A 24517-nucleotide genomic window follows, 5' to 3' on the forward strand; every position below is an offset into this window, starting at 1 on the left:
TTAGAGGATTTGGATCCTAATCCTGGTTTTGCCACTTGCCTGCTGTGTGACCATGGGCAAGTCGCTCCATTTCTCAGTGCCCCAGTTTCCTCATCTGTAAAATGCCAATTCAATACCTGTTCTTATTTAAACTGTGAACCCCATGTGGGTTAGGAACAGTCTGATCTGCCTGTACTATGTTTACCCCAATGCTTGGCCACAGTAATCGTATTACAGATACCATTATTATTACTAGGCTTTTAGAGAATGTTGTTCCTTAGTAAGAAATTCACTTGACTAATGGAGTATTTATTCTAGATAGTCCTTCCTATCCTCTTCCGGAATTCTATAGATTCTTTTTCTTGAAGGTCCCATTCTTCAGAGTTAGCAAAACTATTTAGAGTTTACTTAGAATTAGCTTACTGAGAGAGACCTTCTAAGTTCTAAGCTCTTTTTTGGAGGCTACTGTTAAGCGAATTAAGTGGAAAACAGAATCCTGCTCATGTAGAATAATTCCGCCGTTTTCTTGCATTGGGTGGATGAGATCAGTTTTGTGGTCCATACGAGTAGATTAATTAAGATTTAACATGTGAAGACTTTAATTTATGTAATTGTAATGGTTTGCCAGTCTTGCCTGAGGAAAGGTCCAGGAAAGCAGGTCATGAGAGTTCAAATGTTTATCTCAAAAAAAAAAAGTCAAAATCACTGGTCTAGGAAATGATGTGGCTCAGTAAAGGGGAAAGACAAACAATACCTAGTTTATCTTTCTTCTTGCTAGGTTCTCAGGAACCAATCTTCAAGAGAAGGATTTTAGACCACTACCTTTGTTACAGAGATTAGAAAGTGCGTAAGGAGAAAACGGGACTGGCTTACTTCAAAATGACAGGCATTGAGGCGTTACTTTTTAAGAACTTTGTGACTCTCGAAAAGGCATGGCAAAAATGCCACAAAAAATGAATAGTACTTAGTACGGTTTCTAAAGCAGCCTCACCATGTGCAGTTCGCTGTAGATGTTGACCTGAATCTTTTCTTCTCCCCAGAGCTATATTAATTCATTTTAAGTGCATCCCCCACTGCATTTTCCCTGTGAATTAAAAGGTCAGGGGGAGGGAGGGAGGAGGGGAGAGAGAGAGAAGGGTGAAGGGGTGTGAGAAGCTTTAAGTAGCCTAGGGTTGGTGACTAAAGGGTGTGGGAATCTTCACAATCATAGTTTAAATGCTAACTGCAGAGCACTGTGTTGAGTCCTTGAGAGAGTACAATATGGTAGCGTTGGTGGATATAAACCCCTGTCCACATGAAGCTTACAATCTAGAGGAGGGAGGCATTAAAATAAATGAGAAAGGATAATGTTAGAGTATAAAGATATGTACGTAAGTGCTGTGGGAGTGGATAGCAAGTATTTGGGCACAGATTCAAGTTTGTAGGCACTGCAGAAGGAAGGGCAAGTAGGGAAAATGAGGGCTTAGGGAAGTCATGTGGGAGGAGATGAGGTTTTGAAAGAGCTTCAGGATGGGGAGAGAGGTGGTCTGGGTGTAAATGGAGAGTTCCAGGCCAGGGGGAAGACAGACAAATGGGCGGTGACAAGACAGATAAGATTGAGGTGGGCATTAGGGGAGGAAAGCACAAGGGCTGGTTTGTAGAAAGGGAAGAGCTGAATAGGCGCCTTAAAGCTGATGACGGTAAGGAGTTTAAGTTTATTCAGCATTCTTATTCTCTTCAGTATCACTAGTGTGTGAACAGAAATACACTATATCAATAGAAACTGACTGAGAAACAGATGTACTAGACAGAGCAGTGCTCTTATCTCTACAAGCCTTAGCACTGAGTTTCGGTAGCTGTTTAAAATAAGCCACCCTCCTTCCCAGGACCAATACTACATTCCGAGTGTAGTGTTTGCAGTGTGCCTAGCCCTGTCCCAAGCCTCCTGTTTAAGTGGAAGCTAAGGGGTGGGGGCGGCACAAGAGACAAGCACTTCAGCTTGAGCAGGGGACAATGATGGAGTCTCTCCACTCTGACTTTCTGTCCTCCAGGGTCCCTCTCAGAACCTTCTTGGGGCCCATGAGCAAGGCCCCAGACACCGCCACTTGGGTGGCTTCAGGTCTGAGGGCTGACCTCTCCTCCCTTTCTCAGTGTTTCCCTAACACCGCGGGGGTGGAGGGGGGCCAACAAGGTGCCGGAGTTGGCTGGCATCCGGCCAGCTGGGGCATGTTGGGGAGGGGAAGGGCTCCCTGCCCCTCCTAATGCTGTTCCAGAAAGGTTGGTGACATTGAAGTGCGTTGGGAGGGAAAGGAAGTAGTGGAGGAAGTCCTATGGGGAGTAAGTACCACATATTGATCGTTGGGGAGGAGAGATCAAAGTCAGAATGTCCACCCTCTATGAATAATAATTGTGATATTTGTTAAGCACTAACTTTGCCATGCACTGTATTAAGCACTGGGGTAGGTACAACCTAATCTGATCCTGACTCTGCTGTGTACCGCTCTGCAGTTTTGGACAATAATAATAATAATAATAATGGCATTTATTAAGTGCATACTATGTGCGAAGCACTGTTCTAAGCACTGGGGAGGTTACAAGATGATCAGGTTGTCCCACGGGGGGCTCTCAGTCTTCATCCCCATTTTACAGATGAAGTAACTGGGGCCAAGAGAAGCGAAGTGACTTGCCCAAAGTCACACAGCTGACCAGTGGTGGAGCCGGGATTTGAACCCCTGACCTCTGACTCCAAAGCCCGGGCTCTTTCCACTGAGCCATGCTGCTTCTCAAGTCACTTCTCTGCGCCTCAGTTCCCTCATCTGCATAATCTGGATTCAATTTCTGTTCTCCCCTACTTAGATTGTAAGGCACATGTGAGCCTTGATTATCTTGTATCTACCCCTGTGCTTAGAACAGTGTTTACAAATGCCATTATTATTATTTTAATAATGTTATAAGCAGATGGGAAATAGCCCTTGTCCCACATGGGGCTCATAGTTTAGGGGGGATTTTGGACTTCATTTTACAGCTGAAGAAACTGAGGCACGGAGAGTTTACCTGTTCCCCCAGCTCACCTCTTCCCCTCTCCCTGACTAGCAAGACCTTGTACTGGGCTAATGCCACAGGCCCATGACCTGCCAGGGACAACCCTGGCAGCAGATGGCTGGGTCTCGAGGCTTCAGAGAAAAATTTCCTGCCTATTGTGGTTGCTAGTATCTCCAGAATAAATCAGAAATCTGAGACTAGGAATATTTTAAATTCAAGCAAGGAGTGTAGAAGACAACTCATTGGAAGAAGCATCTTACAAACATTGTGTTTCACTTCTCAATGACCATTTAACTTAGTAATCATGTCTCCTGATTTCAGAGTTTAAAGGTTTTACAAAAGGTACTAACAGAACTAGCTAAATGGAAAATGACTAAAGATGCAAACAACAGGACTTGAGAAAACAAACTTTACTTTCACAGTTAAAATAAGCTGTTGAAGAGCGTAACTCTTGAAAGCATTTTATACAGTGTCTTCACTCAAGTCCATCCTTCCAGAAAAGTAAGGAAGCTAGTCTCTGGAAGAAGACTAGCAAACTCAAATCAGAAACTTTTGTTTCATTAATGAGGAGGACAGAGGAAAGGGTATTATTTGCCTAGAATATTAACTGTTTGAAAACCTCTAAAATCACCAGTTCAAATATGGCACCATACCCACATTTCTGTAGAAATGATTCTAATCAGCTGTTGCTCACCTTTCCATTACTAGCCAGACCTTTCTAAAATCTTAGTTGAAACAGCAGTCGATATTAACTTTCCCAAGCTCAGTGCCTTAAGGGAAGACAGTGAAAGGCGACCTTCTGGTTGATCTTTTGAATGATGCTCTTGGGCCTGAAAGGTTCCCTTTCTGTGGATTTCTGTGGAGAATTAAGCACATTTCAGCCTAGGGAATGGTCATACAGAGAAATTTGGAAATCTTGGTCCGCAGAAGCAGGAATGATCAGCTTCATGCCCAGCAGCCTAACTGGGGAGTAGAAGACCGGTTCAGATTTCTGGGACAATCATGGGTTCGGTGGGCAGGGAAAATGACTGCTACTTCTGTTGTATTATACTCTCCCAAGCGCTTAGTACAGTGCTCTGCACATAGTAAGTGCTCAACAAATACCACTGATAGCTTGTAAGTGCATCTAAGAGGTGTCCTGAGATAAGAGCAATCTGACTTGAAAATGTTTTTGGCCTCAGAGTGACCTAGATAACATTTAGCAGAAGGCTGATCTATGACTAGGGAGTTCTTGTCCCTCAACACCTCTTCTTTTGGATATAGAGGTGGTGCCTACCTCTGAAATCTCTAAATATTTTGTCAAATAGAATACAGAAAATCACCCATATTTAGAGAGATGGAAGCAAGGGGGCTGGAAGATGAATTGGCTCACCGCTCCGTTCCTGACTCAGAATGTGCCAGACACGCTGAGTTTGTTGGTGGCCCAAAATACGTGGGGAGAGAAACTGAGCGACAGGAGGAAGGGGAGTTTGTGGTGGCCCAAGTTTAGCCCTGGTCAGCTTCGGGTCTGGCACCAAAAACTTGTCAACTTTCCGGATTGAGTCTTCAGAAGAGACTCTTGGTGACTGACATTCCTATTCTGCCTAATTCAAGCCCTGCAGTTTCAACGGGTAGTCGAATGCTGGGTTCTTGTAAGAAACCAGATGGGTATCGTACTGCTCCATCTGAGGCCTTCGACACTTCTTGACCAGAAATGCAGACAGTAGCAAGGTGGTGAGGAGAAGCAGCCCGCTGGTGACGGACAAGGCTGCAAAGATGAAGAGGTGGTTCGGCTTGGTTGTGAAGGTGGCGCAGGGTGTCTTCAGTTTGCTGGCGCTCGTTTGGCTCAGGCCTGCCTTGTTGGATGCCAGCACACATACGCGGTAAGCGGTGCCTGGGGACAGTTGGTACAGGGGATGCTCTCTGGCAGTAGCATAGATCTCCCTTACCCTGGTGTGGTTCTCCTCACTGCCTTCTGGGTGGTAGGAGAGCTGGTAAGTCTGCACGACGGAATTGGGGGCGCACCAGTGGACAAGAGCAGATGTGTCCGTCACCTCGGACACCTCCGCGAGCCGGGGGGGGTCAGGGATGGTGTTTTCTCCGCTGACGCCGGGACACTGGCACTGGGACGTTCGCTGCAGTTCTACACAGGGTCTCTGGAGGTGTCTACAAGGGTGATAATCGCAAGGGACAAACTTTGGCTGCCCCACGAGCTCCTCCTTCTCCTCCTCCTCCTCCTCCTCCTCCTCTTCATCACTGGAGTCATTGTAGATCCATATTACATCTGAAGGACTTGGCCTGGAGGTCTCTGAAGGGGCCTGGGGGCCAAACTGGGATTGAGTCGTGCTTTCTGGGCTGGTTGGCACAGGCGGGCCTCTGGAAGGTTTTCTGGGAATCGGGGCCGAGCCCGTAGTGGCGGCTGAGGTTGTGGGGCTTTGGGAAAATTTGTAGAGGGAGTTTGCCTCAGTGGCATTCTCTAGCCTAAGGCTCATCTGAGCCAAGCTGCTTTTTCCAGGAAACGTGCCAGGGACTGTGGGAGAATCTGGAGCTTTAGTTCCACCTGTTCCCGCAGGCGTTGAGGTAATGATCTTTCCTGCCTTGCTGGGGAGGGGTGTTGTCTCTTGGGGGTTCTGATGCCCTGCCGTTGGCAGAGCTGAGGTTGGCATGGACTTGGGGAGCGAGAAGCCCCTCTTGGGGTCCCTCGGAGAACCTGCCGTGACTGTCCCGGCCACTGGTTTGTTAGTGGAGGTGAGCGGGGCGACTTTTCTCAAGAACGGAGGGTTCGTAACCATGACGGAGGCGTTTCCTTCATCTTGGCAGGAGGCGTGCAGCTGGGAGAGGGAAAGATGGGAGGAAAAGGTTCCTGAGGATTCTGCAGCTGGGTGGCAAATGGTGTCTGTTGCCCTAAAGGATGAATCCATTGGTTAGAGACGAGTTGGTAGGTCTAGAGAGACCCCTGCTAACTAACGTTCACTTTGCCCATAGCTACTTGAGGCACTGGTGGTTTGAGGGGAGTGGGGCGGGGGCAGAGATGCCACACATCATCCAGGTACCTCCTGGCCTTTGGCTCAAACCTGTCTTCCACACCATCCTGTCCACGCTGTTAACCCAAAGAAATGGACTGTTTTGAGATTCCCTTCTTTGCCTCCATTCCCTCCCTGTGGAACAGGTGGTGGTAATGAGGAGGAAAGACAATCCACAGGCCAACTCATTCCAGAATAATGGGAGAATGGCCTGATGTTCAGTACAACAGCCATTCTATAGCTGACTGACTGTTGGGCATAGTTAGTCGCCATTGGTGCCCCTGGAATGTGTCCACCTGGTTATTTCACTGCAGCTGATTCCATTGGGTGGCCATCCTCGTTACCTGGTCACTCAGCTCTGTTACTTAAACCCTCAGGGAAGCAGCGTGGCCTCATGGAAAGAACACAGGCCTGAGTGTCAGAAGACTTGGGTTCTAATCCTGTCTCTGCTACTTGCCTGCTGTATGACCTTGGGCAAGTCACTTAACTTCCCTGTGCCTCAGTTATCTCGTCTGTAAAATAAGGATTACATCCTACTCCCTCCTACTGTATCTCCACATGGGACAGGGACTATAACCAAGCAGATTATCTTGTATCTACTAGTGTTTATCCAAGAACAGTAAACACCCCTCAGATTGTGCTTTTTATCTCTACATATAGAATTACAATATCATCAACCAGAGAAATGCACAAAAGACTTATAATAATAATGGTATTTGTTAAGCACTTCCTATGTGCAAAACATTGTTCTAAGCACTGGGGTAGATACAAGGTAATGAGGTTGTCCCATGTGGGGCTTACAGCTTTAATCCCCATTTAACAGATGAGGTAACTGAGGCACAGAGAAGTTAAGTGAATTGCCCAAAGTCACACAGCTGATAAGTAGCAGAGCTGGGATTAGAACCCATGACCTCAGACTCCCAAGCCTGGGCTCTTTCCACTAAGCCACGCTGCTTAAGATGCCTCCCATGGCTCAAAATTGCTTTTAAATGGAGAGGTCAACCCACTTTTGTTTTCTGAAAAGACCTGCTCTCTGAGGAATTATGACATAATAAGTATTGTGACATTTGTTAAACCCTTACTACATGCCAAACACTGGACTAGATGTGATACAATCTGATTGGATGTAGTCCCTGTCTTCCATGAGTCTCCCAGTTTTAGGAGGATGGGGAGAGAGGCCTGATATTTAATCCCCATTTTGCAGATGAGGAAACTGAGTGACTTGCCCGTTGTCATAAAGTAGGAAAATGTTGGAGCTGGGACTAAAACCCAGATCTTCTGACTCCCAGTCCTGTGCTCTTTCCTAGGCCATGCTGCTTCTTATTGTGAGTTAGCCATTCACTTGCCATAAGGAGTTAACCGTCTCCATCTTGAAGACATGCCTCAAGATACCTGAAAGTATTTGATTACCAAACTCTGAATGAACTGACCCTCCTCATCCTGAGATCCTCTCCCGCTCTGGGTTCTCGCCTTAAGGTGACCAATTACCTGTGCAAGACAATCCTCTCCATGTCCGAAAGGAGCCATGAAAGTTCACAGCTGCAGATTAAAGGGTTGCCAAAGAGGTTAATGGAAATGTTTGGGGAGGAGGCGAGTGTCCAGCGTGAGAAAGAGCTCAGGTTGCAGCTAAAAGACAAAAAAAGTTAGAAAAAAAAATGGAGTTCAGAAAGTAATTTATATTAAAATAAACTAACATTGACCGCTGTGAGATTTATTTGTTAACAGGATCAACAGTGATGAATTGTGATGGCTCTACTAAATAATCAGTCAATGGTATTTGAGGGCTGACTGTTCAGAGCACTGTATTAAGCATTTGGCAAAATATACAGTTGGTCAACATGATAAGCAGATTACAATCTAATGGGAGAGACAGATATTAAAAATTACTTGTGGGCAGGGAACATCTACCAATTCTGTTGTTTTGCACTCTCTCAAGTGCTTGGTACAGTGCTCCACACATTTAGACTTTTAGACTCCCCCTTTTAGACTGTGAGCCCACTGTTGGGTAGGGACTGTCTCTATATGTTGCCAACTTGTACTTCCAAAGCGCTTAGTACAGTGCTCTGCACACAGTAAGCATTCAATAAATACGATTGATTGATTGATGAACAGTAAGCGCTCAATTACGGAGGGTATTGAGTTTACTGTGTTTGCAGAACTGTTGGGTCTCAGACACACCCACACATCACACATGATAAACACCCCGACGATGGGTATTAAGTACCCTTTCTGGGTTCTTTCTGTTTCTGCATATTCGTATCTGTTTCCATCTCTCCAGTGGGGGCTTTTGAAAAACACTGCCGGTTTGCAAAACTTGGCAGAAACGAGTCTCAGGTTCCGATTGCAAGTGGAACTGAGACATGAGACTGAAGAGGAAAGAAACTTGCTCTTGCAACACCTGCTCCTTGTTGACTATATTTCCCAGAATCACCTGAGAATACAAACCAATCAGTAAATTGGGCACCGCTTTTAAAGTTAGTAGGAGTGCTTTTCTCTCACTTTCACTGGGTACTCTACTGGCTTGCCTGCCTGGTGAGTACACATGCTCAGAATCTTGGGGTCCTTTGAAGCTTTGCTTCTATATTTATAATAAATGTGGGTATGGTGAAGCCTGTCTATCAAAGGGATGTTTAGACATTTGAGTTTGTTTTAGCTGTCCCCTTAGGCCCCCTGCCTAAAAGTGTTTTTCTGTGTCAGAATTTTGAGTGTTTGGGAGAAGTCTGGAGGTGCCATGAACTTTGCACAGGTCACTCCCTAGTAGACAGTTCTCCCTAAATGAACCATGGCTAGGACTGCAGTCCTTCAGCTTGGAATTCTGATCCCGTCTATCTTGAGTCCAATATTGTTCTACACTGCTACAGTATGATGTATTTCTCTTCAATTACATCAGCAATTAGGTCACCTTGGACTCCCCACAAAGTCTTCTCTGGTCACTTTAGTTTCCCCAGCCCCTCTCTAATGCCACTCTGACACAGCTTAGTAGTAAGAGGCAAAGAATCAATCCATGGTATTTACTGAGCATTTACTATGTGCAGAGCACTATACTAAGCATTGAAGTAAAAGAAGCAGCTACAGCAGGGACTTATGCCACCTCAACCAGGTATTGCTGGTCAGAATGGAACTTGTGAGACAACTGGATAATTTCATCTTTAATAATGGGACAATAAGGCGCAGAATGGTTAAGCAACTTTTCCTAGATCACACAGCAAATGTTATTAGTTATGGTATTTGACATGATTATTATACGCTGAGCCCTGAGGAATATATAAGATGATTGGATTGGACACAGCCCCTGTCCCACACAAGACTCAAACCTAAAGAGAACAGAGCAGGTGAATCAAAGATACCTAACTGTGCTGAGCTGCTAGAGACTGTGGCCTACTATTGGACTCTTACTGTGCAGTTATTGACCCAGACTTTGGCTAGTGGGGGGGTTGGTTAGGTTTTGCCAGGATTTGGGCTTTCTGTAAATGTGATAGGGCTGGCCTCTGGGGAAAAAACAGTGAGTATTCGTTTCTGGCTGCAAGATTATAATTGCTAATTGTGGAGAGGAGATTAGAGCTAATAATGGTGCTAGTTTTAGAAAGAAAAATGGTCCTGGTCAGAGAGAGTGATGGGGGGATGGGGGGAAAGGTCCACTAGGATTCTGGAGCCAATTTATTATGACTGTGAGTAAGTTCACATCTCTTTGCCTCAGTTTTTATATCTTTATAAACGGGGCTGAAAAACATTTGCTCTTTCCTGCTTTGCAGGAACAGTGCAAGGATGACTGGGGATAGTGCCTTGGGATATAAGTTCTCAAATAGTCAATTGTATTTATTGAGTTCTTACTGTGTGACAGCACTGTATTAAGCGCTTGGGAGAGTTCACTGTGACAATATAACAGACACATTCCCTGCCCACAAGAAGCTTTGAGTCTAGAGGAATGATCAGTCAGTCATATTTATTGAGCACTTATTGTGTGCAGGACACTTCTAAGTGCTTGGGAAAGTACAATACAACAGAGTTGAGACATGATCCCTGCCCACGAGGACTTTACAGTTTAGAGAGAGAGAAACACATTAAAATAAGTTAAGGATATGGGAAATAATAGAGGAGGGACTTGATTGACTCTAGACTATAAGCTTGTTTTCAGCAGAGAATGTGTTTACCAATGCTGTTATATTGTACTCTCCCAAGCAATTAATACAGTACTCTGCACACAGTAAGTGCTCACTAAATACGATTGATTGATGAAAACCTGTGTGGATATCAAGTGTTCCTCATGTGAGTCCTGGAGAAGGTCTTACTAAAACAAATGTAATTAATAATGATGTTGGTATTTGTTAAGCACTTACTAGGTGCCAAGCACTGTTCTAAGCACTGGAGTAGATATGAGGTAATCAGGTTGTTCCAGCTAGGGCTCAGTTTTCATCCCCATTTTACCGATGAGGTAACTGAGGCACAGAGAAGTTAAGTGACTTGCTCAAGGTCACACAGTTGACAAACGGCAGAGTTGGGACCTCTGACTTCCAAGCCCCCGGCCTTTCCACTGCGCCACGCTACTTCTCTAAGGCAAATAGCCCACTTGGAGCACTTACTTTTGAAACCGGAGGATCTTCAGATGAGCTGCATTTTCAAATATTTCCGTTCTCACTGAACTCAGGGCTTGGGAGCGTTGACAATCCAGCTCTCTTAGGTGAGGCACTGACTTGAATATGTCCTGGTCCAGGTGGCTCAGTCTGATCATCTCCCGAAGGTAGAGAGAGGTGAGGTTTGGTAGGGCTTCAATCCATCCTGGCTGGACTGAAGCACAGAGGGAAGGTCATTCACAGCCCACCTGTGATGTGGACAGAGGGGAGGAGTCCCCTTCCTTTAAAAAAAACCTATCCAACCCATAAACATCTATTAAGATTGTTTCCAAGACAATGGTTAGACCCAGATTGATTCAGAACCGCCTAGGGAACTGGGAAGAATTATTTAGATTTCTTCATTGATGCCTGGTTTAGATTTTTAAATAAAATCAATCAGTTCAGGAGGCCTAGAAACAGGACTGGGAGTCAGGAGACCTGGGTTTTAATCTGGCTCCACCACGTGATTGCTGGTTGACCTTGGACAAGTGACTTGACTTCTCTGGGCCTCTATCTCCTCATCTTTAAATTGGGCCTAAAATACTTTTCTTCCTTTCCCTTAGACAGTTAGCCCTGTGTAGGAAAGGGACTGCCTGATCTGTACTTACTGTATCTTCTCCAGCACTTAGCACAGTGCTTGGCATATGGTAAGTGGTTACTAAACTCCACAATCATAATTGTTATTATTAAGATGATTGAATTCCACAATGAACATAGGTGGTCAATAAAGAACTAAATTTCGTCCCTTAATCTGCTCCTATAACTAGGAGATGCAGTAATAATAATAATAATGATGGCATTTATGCAGCACTTACTATGTGCAAAGCACTATTCTAAGCACTGGGGCAGAAGGAGTCAGGGAATGCAATAAATCCCAAAGGCATTTAAGGGGAAGGAACCTGTCGTAGTAAATGACAGTCTTTCCCTGTTGCCGACTGAATTGGATTTAGAGACTTTCTTGCAAGCTGAAGGCGGGGTTTGTTCTTTCTCCTATATTTTAGGATTGTACTTCATTTCTGATTTCTCTGCTTCCCAGCGGAGGGTAGAGGCTTGTGAGGTGCTAGTAAAATATCAGTTCTTCTAGAGGGTGGTTAATTCAAGGGAGGGGAAAGAGTTGGGAGTATGAAGCTGTAGTTAAAAAATAACTCAATGGTAGCATCCAAACCTCTAGTTAAATGGGGCTTAATGAGTTTGGGTGGACAAATGAAAATCCATTGCCGCACGGAGAATGTAACCTTTCCTCCCTTTCCCCAAGCTGGGACCCTCCCCCGAGGCAGACCTTCCCCACTACCCTCTCTCCCCCTCAACCAGCTGGTTCCCAGACTCACTCTCCTCAAGGAAGGTTCTGCTCAAATCCAGCACGTCCAGCGTGTCCATTGGGGTGGGCTGACCAGATGGAGTTAACACGCTCAGAGCAAAGGCCCTGTCACTCACTCCCGCCCATGTCCCGTTTCCCAGCAGGGTGGAAGACAGGTTCAAGACGCGGAGCTGGGGAAAGCAAGAGAAAGCCAGGGGCTGGATTTCCCAGATGGGGTTTCCCGCGAGGGAGAGCCACTTGAGGCTCTGCAGCTGGGTCGCTGGGCAGGCCGGGACTGCCGGCAGCCTGTTGTAGCTCAGGTCCAGGGTTTCCAGGCTCTCAGAGGAGGGTGCTCCCCACCGCACCTCCCGGATGTCGTTGTGGCTCAGGGTGAGGACGTGGAGGTTGGGCAGGGCGCTCAGCGCCTGGTCGGGCACTTCCCTCAGGTGGTTGTTGCCCAGGTGGAGGATCTCCAGGGCTCTCGGCAGGCACTGGGGCCAGGCTTCAAGCCGTCTGTCACTCAAAAACAAGGCGGTCACAGGTGTCTGCTTCATCTTCTCACAGGATGAGCCGGTGAGGTTGTTGGGCTCCTCCCAGGCTGTCTGGTGGATGACGCTGAAGAGAGGGATCCCCTGGGCTGGGGCTGCCCCTCCACCATCTGCTGGACTTCCAAGGGCCACCCAGCCCAGCCCCGCCACTGACAGGAACAGGAGGGAAAACATCTCCTGGGGCCTGAGCGGTTTCTGACGTAGATCTGTTCGGGGGAGCAAGAAGAAAGACAAGCAGGTCAGGACTCAGGCAGGAGGTCAGAAGTGCTTTCAGAGAGAGGTCAGGGGCCATTGTTATCGTGGTTTGGCTAGCTGTCCCTTTAGTGTGGGGAAACTGTGGCCACTGAAGTCACTGTGGAGGAAGAAAGAATCCTGGGCATTCTCTGAGTAGAGCAGCACTCATGTACCAGGTTTTGAGCCGGATCATCCTCCATCTGATCTGCCTCTGGACACCTTTGTGTATGGGATTTCTAGTTGGGGCTCCAGCTGCTGCTGCGACTGATCCCACAGCTTAGAAGCTGAGCCTGACTGCATGGGGACTTGGCGGGAGGATCCCAAAGGCTGTGGAGTGGGGAGGGTTGGGGGTCCGCTCCCCTGGGGTGCCCCCTCCCCCCACACCGAGACACGCTTAGTGTACAGTGCTCTGCACGCAGCAAGCGCTCAAATACGATTGAATGAATGAATGGACTGCTCTAGGCTTGGGTTAACTCAGAGCATTTCCACAAAATGGCTCTGAGGGGCCAGTGTTTTCTGGGTACCAGACGCCTCCAATAATGGGGAGCCTGGGGAGACAGACATGCTCACAGGTCAGAGTCTCCAGGAGGAGAGTCATGGGAGCTGATATAGGTCAGTGGTTTCAGGACAAGGCCCCTGAAGCAAGTCAGCCCACCAACCTGCCTCACAGCGCAGCTGCCCCTATGGAAGTCAATTAGCTTGAACAGCAAGTTCCTTTTAGGGGTCCTTTTCCTGAAAAATAGTGGTCAGTAGCCCTTCCCAGTAGCTTCTCACTAGCCCGGCTGTCCAGAAAGAGGAGTGGATCCCAGATTCGGCCAAACCGACCCCCACGAGTCAAACAGCCTGTGAGCAAATGTCTGAGCCACTGCCCAAGGGATGCCTGCCTGTTTAGACCAGAGGTATCCACACAAGCGTAATTAGCTGGTCCTGGCCCTCGTTGGGGACTCGAGTCCGGCCACAGTTAGTGCTGGGACTCGGTGGTTTTCCCCGGATCGGGCTTGGGCTCAGCCTCCTTAGTTCCTCTGCGTGCTGAAGCCACTGGGCATGGCTTTCTCAGAGTCAGAGCATGTGGCACAGGCAGCATTTCTAAGGCTCGTTCCTTGCCCTCTAGGAGAGGCCCTTCCACCCTAAGCTGGAAGTGGACGACTAGATGAAGCTACAGAAATGGAATCAGTAAAGCTTTGTACCTACCAGTCAGGTGTCCTGATGTTGCCTGCTCTGTTGTTTTCCCTCTGCTTCTTTTAAAGACCCCCAGAAACCAGTGACTCAGATGGTTTAGGACTGAAGCCCAGACTCCTGCCTGTTCTCCAGCTCCCCACTCCACCCACTCTTAGTTCTTTCTTCCCCTTTCCCGGCTCCTCCTCCTCCTCCTCTTGCTGCTTTTCTTGAGATCTCCTTTCCATCTGTCACCTCCCCCAGCTATCCCTGAGAGGGTCTGTTTTCACACTGGCCCCTCCCCTCATCCTCTTCTGTGGTCAGCTCTTTCTCTCCTGAGGTTCAGGAGGCCTTATTATTTGTTTCCCAGTCGCCACTCCCTCCTGATCCTGCCTCCCCTAATGAGTGAGTTATGTTCTTGGAGCATCCGAGGATGAAGGGTTAATAGCGAGTGTTGTCAGCCGGTCCCAGCTCTGTTATTCCTCCCGAGCTGCAGCTTTCCGAGGTTTTCCTGGTCACAGGTGCTTTCCGTCTCCTTAAGGTGTGAGTTTTGAACCCTCTCAGGAAAACATGTGGATGCTGAGGGGAGCCCCGTGGAATTGAAACCTGGAATGAGACACGTACTTTGGACATTTCACTTTGCACTTCCCCAAGAGGAGTAATCATTTGTGCCCAGGCGTGGGAGAGGTCAGTTCATCAGAAACCCGAGATATAAGAGGATCTCGGTCCTCAATCCACAAGGCACCGGCTGTACAGTTTCTTGAAAGCCAGGTGTGGGTTGTGGCTGAGGAGGGGAGGAGTGAAGGGAATTCCAGGAAGCAAACATCACTGGGAACCAACCCTGATGATAAATAGCATCTTTCTAACCCGTCGTTCGAAGTTTCAGGTAAAGCCTAGGCTAACCAATGCTTCAGGCTGTTTCTGCGCTTTTGAACCTGCACCTCTAAGGGTCCCGTCCTCTTACAGCTCCCACAGCTGAGAAATGAGGGAATTAGCTAGCCCCTGAGTTCACACAGACCCTGAGGTCCCAGAAGGGCTTATCTCTTCTCCTGCCACTTGTTATCCACGGGGTCTGGAAGAGTGCCAGAACACCCAGAGAAGACAGGCAGTTTATCTTAATGGGATATTTGGGGGGTCCCCTCTGAACCCTTCTGCTCAAATGAGTCAAACGTCCGCTTTGAACAGAGATGCCATTATTTGAGGGCTGGAGGATGTGATTCCGCAAACTGATGATGAAAGATGCCGACACGTTGGCATAAAGAGGAAATGTTTTCAACTATCTGTTCCTAGGTACAGATCAATCACAGAATCAATAGTATTTATTGAGCACTGTATTAAGCACTTGAAAGAGTACAATACAACAGAATTAGCAGACATGTTCCCTGCCCATAATGAGTTTATAATAATAATAATGATGGCATTTAAGCGCTATGTGCAAAGCACTGTTCTAGGAGCTGGGGGCAATACAAGGTGATCAGGCTGTCCCACGTGGGGCTCACAGTCTTAATTTTATAGATGAGGGAACTGAGGCTCTGAGAAGTTGTGATTTGCCCAAGGTCACACAGCACACGTGGCGGGGTGGGATATGAACCCATGACCTCTGACTCCAAAGCCCATGCTTTTTCCACTGAGCCACGCTGCTTCTCTTATAATCTAGAGGGAAGGTCCTTGCCTGTAGGAACTGGTGGGCAGGTGCTTGCTGGGACTCACAGGTCCTATCCAGCTCCGCCCCAGATCGTAAACTCCTTGAGGATAGGGTTGTGCCTACTTACCCTATGCTCCCAGTGCTCAGTAGTGCTCTGCACAAAGTAAAATAACTCAGGAAGTAGCATTAATTGATTATGGGCAATTACAGCTACTAAGGCTCAGACTAGAAATAGGCAACCAAGAAGTGTGGGTATGTGAGGAAAGCTGGGATGAAAGGATAAAGCTTTGGAAAAGCCTGGGTAAATGGCAGATGAGAACAATTCAGAATGAAGCAGTGGAATGGACAGTGCTGGGTATTGATTAGAAGCCAGGTTTAGCGCCTCTTTCCAAGTGTTCATCCTGGCCCTGCTCATATGAAGGACTAGAATAATGCAAACACCAGTTTGGTAAGCGACTGCTTCAAGGGAAGAGCCTGAGAAATGGTAATTTACCTCTCCTGAACAGCGATTTTTCTCCAGGAAGTAGTTCCTAAGTTGGGCATGCTAGAAGTAGCATGGTCTAGTGGACAGAGTATGGGACTGAGAGGCAGGAGACCTGCTCTTCTAATCCCGGCTCCACTGCTTGGCTGCTGTGTGACCTTAGGGAAGTCACCTAGTCTCTCTGGAGCTAGGACTGTTTCCTCATTTGTTAAAGTAGTCAAAGATATGTGTTCTCCCTCCCCAGTAGACTGAGCCCCATGTAGAATGGGCACTGTCTGATCAGATTGGATTGTATCTATCCAGCACTTAGCACACTGCTTGGCAAAGAGTAAATGCTGAGCAAATACTATTATTATTATTATTATTGTTGTTGTTTTATGGTATTAAAAGTGCTTACTATGTACCAGGCACTTTACTAAGCGCTGGGATAGATAGAAGCTAATTGACGCAGTTCATGTCCCTAATGGGACTCAGTCTTAATCCTCATTTTTACAAATGGGGTAACTGAGGCACAGAGAAATGAAGTGACTTGCCCAAGGTCACACAGCAGACAAGTGGTGGAGGTGGGATTAGGACTCAGTTCCTGACTCTCAAGCCTGTGCTGTATCCACTAGTCCATGCTGCTTATCTATTATTATTATTATTGTTTGATGGCCAGAGCCACGAATAGAATGCTAAGGATGAGGATGAGGTTTCTCTAGGATTCCATCATTAAAGAATCTCAAAGCCCTAAAAGTAGGAACAGGGTAAGGCAGTGAGTATTGAGATGACTTTAAATTCTACACTTCATTCTTCTTCACATCATGAGAGAAGTCTCTGGGAAGGAGATTGAAAGCGAAGGGTGTCTCCCGTTCCTTCAGCTCTCATCCGCAATGGTCCATCTTTGGCCACAAATTGCCAGGTCGCACACAGTCTCTCGAAATGGGGAGAACACATGACCCCAAAGGATGGACTGGTGGCCTCAGCTGAAACAGTTTGCTTGTTTGCCCCTCCGTAGCAGGGGATGCTGTGGGGTGGCTGCAGTCCCGGACAGAGTCTTCAAAGCCCAGGAAGGGTCCGTCCATTCTACTCGAACCAACCGAGGCTGGGCTAGCCAAGTCTGCCATTCCCTTCACCTCTGGGGCGCTGGACGCGCACGGCAGGCACTGGAATGTACAGGCCGGGAAGCTGCCGCATTCCTCACTGACACAGCAGATAAGCAAGAGCAACGAGAAAGGAATTACGGGAGGAGACGGTACCAGGTTGTAAAGTCCCGAGCATGAGCAGGCTCTCGGGGAACGGTATGCGTGAAAGTCCGTTCAAAGGGAGTTTCGAATGACAGGAACGAAAATATCAAAGGGCCGTGTGTTCCCGGGGAAAGGCGGCTGGTGAGGAAATAGCCTTGGGGTGATAAAGATAGTGACTTTCTGAGACTCAAGTTTATTTTTTGATGGTGATGCTGGTAGCGATAATGTTTAGGCAGATTTGCACAGAGCATGCGTAAGAACTAAATCATGGCTTCTCTGGATCATGCCAAAAGGTGGAGGTGGAAGAGTGGAGTTGAGCAGTTGGGGCCTGCCCTGTCTCTTTCACCCTTTCTGTCTGAACTTTAGGGAAAAGCACTGTGAGGAATGGATTAGCAATTTAAGGCTGGTTTCGACTTGACATTTTAAAAAATAGTATTTGTTAAGCGCTATGTGCCAGGCACTGTACTAAACGCTGGGGTAGAGATAAGCTAATCAGGTTGGATACAGTCCATGTCCCATATAGAGCTCACGGTTTTAATCTCCATTTTACAGATGAGGTGACTGAGGCCCAGAGAAGTGAAGTGACTTGCTCAAGGGCACACTGAAGACAAGTGGCAGAGCCTGGATTAGAACCCAGGTCCTTCTGATGCCCAGGCCCTATCCACTAAGGCTGTGCTGCTTGGCACCAGATCAGATTGCCAATCAATTCATCTATTGCATTTATTGAGGGCCTACTATGTGCAGAGCATTGCGCATCATACTAAATGCTGGAGAGAGTACAAGACACTAGCTGGTAGACATGATCCCTGCCCTCCAGGAGCTTACAATTTGGGACTGCCATAGTTCTGCCAACCGTGGCAATAATATTGTGAGTAGAAGAGGGTTAGAGGGGTAGGGTTAGGGTGAGCAGTAGTAGAGGGAATTATTTCATACTCTGTGAAGCCTGCAAAGACTGGTTCTTTCATGAATAGGGATATCAAGACCAACAATAACCAGCAGAATTGCTAATTATTCTCTTGTGGGTTCCAGCATTTCAAAGAGCCTCAGGAATGTCTGGTTTTAAGACTTCTTGGAGAGAGATCTAGAGCTGGGATGGGTGGCATAGGGGATATGGGTCGCTTGTTTGCCCTCTTGGTGTCTGTCCCCTGGCATTTGCCAATAGTAATTTTGCTATTTCTTAAGCACTTACTATGTGCCAAGCAAGGAAATAAGCACTGGGGTAGATACAAGATAATCAAGTTGGACACAGTTCCTGTCCCATATGAGGCTCACGGTCAAAGAAAGGGGGAGAACAGGTATTAAATTCCCATTCTGTTCTCTGTCTCCCCCTTTTAGACTGTGAGCCCACTGTTGGGTAGGGACTGTCTCTATGTGTTGCCAATTTGTACTTCCCAAGCGCTTAGTACAGTGCTCTGCACATAGTAAGCGCTCAATAAATACGATTGATTGATTGATTGATTTTGCAGATGAGGAAGCTGAGGCAAAGAAAAGTAAAAGTGACTTGCCCAAAGTCACAGAACAAAGTGGCAGAGCCAGAATTTCTTTTGTGGTATTTAAGCACTTACTATGTGCCAGGAACTGTGCTAAGTTCTGGGAAGGATATAAGATAATCAGGTCAGACCCAGTCCAGGCCCCACATGGGGCTTACAGACTTAATCTCCATTTTACAGATAAGGTAACTGAGGCACAGAAGTAAAAAGACTTGCCCAAGGTCACCCAGGAGACAATCAGCAGAGTCAGGATTAGAACCTAAGTCTGCTGACTCTCAGGCCTGTGCTCTTTTTCCTTGGGCCACTAAGCCCTTCTGGCTGATGACCTTTGGGGTCCCTTTAATGAGGAGAACGAGCTTAATCTAAGATCATTTTACTCATCCTCGGGAAACTTTGGAATAGGTCGGAGGCAGAAATCATGGCTTCCTGGGGCGATTTGGCATGATGATGATGATGGAGTCTCCCATCCTTAAACAACTGGCAGACAGTGTCTGGTTTGTAGATGAGGCTCAGTGAAGCAGTGAGAGAGGAAAGCCAGGTCTTCTCAAGGCAGCTCTGTGTTGTTTTGGACCCTATACATCCAGGCTGAACTACCTAAAATGTAAGGGATGGGGGAATAGCAGCCTCATGTCTGCATTATTCCCAAGTAATTCTGGGCTGAGAACTGGTTGGAAAGTCGGAGCACTCCCACCTTGCCCCCGACGTACTGAGTGATCCTTAGACAAGCCTCTTAGATCTTCTGGGTTTCCATGTCCCCAGGACATGTTGGAAGGTGAACTCATCAGTGCATGCTGATAGATGTTGACAGGAGTGGTATGTACACGTGGAGAGAGAGGCCTAATGGAAGAGTGTTGGCAAAGCACTGTCAGAGTTTTGGAAGAAGAGAGCAGGTAATGTGTAAAATTAAGGCATCTCTCTCAGTTGATTGCCTAACAGAATGAGCAGGTTTACCAACCAGGCAGTAAGTATAGGTTTTTTTTTTTTTTTTAAAAAAAGGACGTTCAATATGACTGATCATGCCATTGGTACATACTTGGTGTCAATTTATAACATTTCACTGCTGCTTAACTTTTTTGAGATATTTCCGGTGCCATGCTATCACAGAAGAGGTTAACGTGATTTCATCAAGGGCTAAAATATTAGTCCAATGAGGTGAAGTCGAAGACAGACATGGGTGGTGGAATGTTAGGTTCAAGAGAGGTCAGAGGACGAGCCCTGTCCTGGAGGCTGCCAAACTCTACATCTCAAGGAGGGAGGCGGATGCGAACTGATAACATAATAATAACTGTGCTATCGGTTAAGTGCCTGTTATGCCACTGGGCAAAACACTGGGGTAGATACAAGATAATCCAATCACAACACAGTCAAAGGACAGACAGGACATGGTCTTGGATGTGGTGTGAAATACCGACTTGCTTGTTTACATAATAGGGCAGCCTCTTTGTTATTAGCAGAGTTTTCTCGAGAGCTTGAAGGGCTAAGGTATAATGGAGTTAAACAGCTGCAAGACCAAGATCAAACCAATTCCAATTCTTACCTTGCTGATATTCCTTAATGTTTCTGTGGGGTAACAATAATAATGATGGCATTTAAGTGCTTACTATGTGCAAACACTATTCTAAGTGCTGGGGAGGATACAAGGTGATTAGGTTGTCCCATGTAGGGCTCACAGTCTTAATCCCCATTTTACAGATGAGGGAAATGAGACACAAAGAAGTTAAGTGGCTTGCCCAAAGTCACACAGCTGACAAGTGGCAGAGTTGGAATTTGAACCCATGACCTCTGACTCCAAGCCTGGGCTCTTTCCAATGAGCCAGCTACACTGCTTCTCTAACCAACTACATTGTCCTCTCCCAAGCACTAAGTACAGTGCTCTACACACAGTATATGCTCAATAAATATCAATCAATGGTATTTGCTGTGAGCAGAGCATTGTTTAAGCTCTTGGGAGAGTACAATACAACATGCTCCAGGCCCATAGTGAGCTTACTGTTTAGAGAGGAAAGACAGCTATTAATATAAAGTGCTGTGGGGCTGAGGGTGGATTGAGTAAGAAAGGATAGGGAAAGAAGAGGGGATGGGAGCTGCTCTGCTCATCCAAGGCTGTCCCTTTTTTTCCACACAGGCAGGAAGAGGGCTAGGTAATAGGGCTATGTCTCTTGTAGGGATGGAAAACAATCTGGTCAGCCAGACTGAAGCCAGAAAGCAGTATGGTTGTGGCTAAGAGCAAATTAACATTTGCCTCGGGCAATAAGAAAGTCGGTTCCTGTTTAGAACATTTCCAAATCCCATTTCCCAACAACCCCCACACACTCCTGGCATTGCCCAAGCCCTAATTCAGCAGTGCAGTCAGCTCCATCCCCTGCAGGGTACACCCTTCCTTGGAAATCTTCCTTTCCCACTCTTGGCAGGAAACTCTGGAAAGCAAAGGCAAGGTAGATGTGGACCGTAAGAGGCATTCAACTGGAGAGAGAGAAGAGGAAGGAAAGAGGAAACTTTTTTTCTGTTGGCCACTTGGATCAAATTTTGAAGGCCCTAGTCAGGCAATTATTTAAAAAATAAATGAAGCACTTACTATGTGCCAGGCACTGTACTAAGTGCTGGGGTAGATACAAGATAATTAGGTTGGAAACAGTCCATGTCCCACGTAGGGCTCACAGTCGTAGTCCCCATTTTACAGATGAAGTAACTAAAGTACAGAGAAGTTAAGTGACTTGCCCAAGGTCACACACTCTGCCAAGACAAAGTGGCAGAGTCAGGATTAGAGCCCAGGCCTGTGCTCTCTCCACTGCTGCTTCTCTTATCACCCCTTACTTAAATGCTTCCACAGAATGAGAATGACTCTGAGTTTTGGTTTCTAAAATGAACTGATCTTTCTTGTTTGGAATGCATTCCTCCATCATGGCATACTGCTTCTTTCTCAATCAGCATTCACTCAACTGCAAGTCCTGTGACTATTTCTTCATTTGAGGAAATAAAGGGGGAGAGGTTTCCACAGAAAAGCCACCACAAGGGCTGAGTATCTGAGCAGGGAAACAGTGCTAATATGCTCTTTAAGACCATCGGTGCAAGGAAAAGTGTTCTCTTGAGGAATTACAAAATCAATCAGTTGTATTTGAGTGTTAACTGTGTGCAGAACACTGTGAAGTACTTGGGAGATTGCCACATAAGAGTTGGTAGACATGTTCCCTGCCCACAACACAAAAGAGCTCTGAAGAAAATATATATTGTGTAATGAATACTCAGGACAGTGATCTCTTCCTTATTATTTACCTTGGAATGAGGTTAATAGAGAGATCTTTCTCCCATGTTACAGATGAGGAATACTGAGGCACAGAGGGGTTAATTGCCACTTTTTAAAAATGACAGTAGTTATGTGCTTACTATGTGCCAGGGACTGTACTAAGTGCAGGGTTGATACAAGCTAATCCAGTTGGACAGAGTCCCTGTTTCACATGAGGCTCAGTATTAACCTCCATTTTACAGATGAGGTAACTGAGGTACAGAAAAGTGAAGTGACTTACCCAAGATCACCCAGAAGACAAGTGGTGGAGCTGGAATTAGAACCCAGGTCCTTCTGATTCCCAGGCCCGTGCTGTACCCACTAGACCACGCTGTTTTTCGGTTACCCAGCCAGCCAATGTGAAATGCTCTGCCCACCCCCACATAGGACCTGGAAATTGAAAATGGAAAGAATGTTGGCCTAGGAATCAGAGAACTTGGGTTCCAATCCTGGTTTCTCCGCTTGTCTGCTAAGTGACTTTGGGCAAGTCACTTAACTTCTCTGTGCTTGTTCCCTCATCTGCAAAATGGGGATTCAATGCTCATTTTCCCTCCCACTTAGATTGTGAGCCCCATGTGGGGACTGATTATCTTGTATCTATATACTAATAATGGCATTTATTAAGCACTTACTATGTGCAAAGCACTGTTCTAAGCGCTGGGGGAGGTTACAAGGTGATCAGGTTGTCCCATGGGGGGCTCACAGTCAATCCCCATTTTACAGATGGGGGAACTGAGGCCCAGAGAAGTGAAGTGACTTGCCCAAAGTCACACAGCTGACAATTGGCAGAGCTGGAATTTGAATCCATGACCTTTGACTCCAAAGCCCGGGCTCTTTCCACTGAGCCACGCTGCTTCCCTACTACAGCACTCGACACAGAGTAAACGCTTAACAAATACCACAATTGTTATTAGACTCAGAGAGCAGGAAGAGATGAAAAATCGTGCCTTCAGGGTCTTCCTTTTGTCGTCCCCTTTTGCTGACTTTTCATGGGAATCAGTATTTGTTGGGGAACTCTGGGGAATGCAGGGGTGACGGTGGCCTGTATTTGTTTTGGGGCTGGGCTGTGAAAGGTCATGGGGATGGCTCGGAAGGTGAAAAGGTAAGCGTGGGAAGCGCTACTAACCATTTAAAAATTCTCTGCAAGACTGCTTCAGGCCTTGAGTTACGTGGGAGCTGGAGGCCAGCACGGGATTGAACGGCTCAGGGTGGGAGGGTAGGGTTGGAGTGGCCGAGAATCTCCAACTTGTCTGAGTTGGCTCTCTCCGCTGCCTGGTAAGAGAAACAGCTGCATCTTGTGATATGGAAACCACTGCCCCAAAGCTTATTAAGTGAATGTCCTTCAGCCTCACTCCCTAAGAAAGCTGTAATTTCTCTCCTCCTGCTGTCTGTTTGAATGCTCATCACATTCCCAGAAGCCTTGGAGGAGCAGGAGGATTCTGCAGAAGGGCAACAGTAGATTGAAATAGCACACTTCCCTCAGGAAGCAAAGTATTTGCAAGGAAAGCTCATTGACTAACATAAGAACTGTGGCTGTATCTTGGCTCTATCTTGCATCCACCCAAACAGTGCACATTCGAACTCAAATTTTTATTTCTGTGAAGAAAAACTTGAAATGGAAGGAAACCAGGTAAAACATGCTTTAAAGTTCTAAATATCAACAGCTCTGAAGTCAGTTGCCCTTTCAACGACCAAAAATTGAGTGGCCATACCAACATTCTCCCTAAAATGAGTTTCCCTTCCCATATAACCTGAATCCCTATCACCTTCCCCAATGTAATCATTATAAAGTGTATGCAAGCCCCCAGTTCTTCCCTTTGGTGACCAGGTCCTTCCTATAGTATATGCCTGGGAAAAGACAGGAAATGCCAAATGGTACTCCTACCGGTCCCGACTCTATCCTGAGAAGGACTCAGACACTGTCAGCCGAGTGAAGCTTTCTCAACGTAAAATTCTGGAAAAGCCATAGTCTTAGATTGGAAAAACTCTGCTTCTCTAGCCACAGTTGCTTCCCAATTGCTCACATCATATTTGTTATTATTTTTATCTCATATTTTTGTTTTCATCTTCCCTTATGCATCTGTTGCCAACCTCCTTCTTCCCTCAAACTTGGATGATGAGCCCTCTGGGGACTGGAAACTATGTTTATATCTCACCTGAGCTCTGTTCCCAGTGTCTTGCACATGGATGCTTTTTATGGTCTTTGTTAAGCCCTTACTATGTGTCAAACGCTGTTCTAAACCCTGGGATTGATCCAAGTTAATCTCTTGGGACACAGTCTCAGTTCAGCATGGGGTTCACAGTCTAAGTAGGAGGGAACAGGTGTTTAAAGACTGGTAACTACTACTAAATCATTCGCCACCTTCTCCATCAGTCACGGGGATTAAGACTTTGAGCCCCAGTGGGAGAGGGTCTGTCCAACTTAATTAGCTTATATATACCCCCAGCTCTTAGAATAGTGCTTGGAACATAATAAGCACTTAAATGCCATTATTATTGGTAGTATTAATAAGAATAATCATGCACATTTTTAATGGTATTTAAGT

At 46.5% G+C, this 24517-nt stretch overlaps 1 protein-coding gene across 1 annotated transcript; it reads right to left on the reverse strand.

Moving 5' to 3' along the window:
* Positions 1–3395: 3395 nt before the first annotated feature.
* Positions 3396–13999, reverse strand: LRRN4 (leucine rich repeat neuronal 4). The gene is made up of 5 exons (XM_038751457.1): positions 13883–13999; positions 11941–12663; positions 10583–10787; positions 7491–7628; positions 3396–5883 (listed from the first exon to the last, which is right to left on the reverse strand). Exons 2-5 carry the CDS (start codon positions 12629–12631, stop codon positions 4584–4586), a joined length of 2334 nt encoding a protein of 777 aa, XP_038607385.1. The 5' UTR covers positions 12632–12663; positions 13883–13999; the 3' UTR covers positions 3396–4583.
* Between the last annotated feature and the right edge of the window lie 10518 nt (positions 14000–24517).

The sequence above is a fragment of the Tachyglossus aculeatus genome, chromosome 9 (genome assembly GCF_015852505.1).
Source record: "Tachyglossus aculeatus isolate mTacAcu1 chromosome 9, mTacAcu1.pri, whole genome shotgun sequence".
Taxonomy (NCBI): domain Eukaryota; kingdom Metazoa; phylum Chordata; class Mammalia; order Monotremata; family Tachyglossidae; genus Tachyglossus; species Tachyglossus aculeatus.

Bases quoted from the DNA above. Each gene is read 5' to 3' on its own strand.
- LRRN4 (XM_038751457.1), bottom strand. From the start codon at position 12,631: ATGTTTTCCCTCCTGTTCCTGTCAGTGGCGGGGCTGGGCTGGGTGGCC. The intron at 7,629-10,582 runs GTAAGTGCTCCA...TTTGTCTTTTAG, and splicing joins AAGATCCTCCGGTTTCAAAA to CTGCAACCTGAGCTCTTTCT. The intron at 5,884-7,490 runs GTAATTGGTCAC...TTCATCCTTTAG, and splicing joins GAGAGGATTGTCTTGCACAG to GGCAACAGACACCATTTGCC.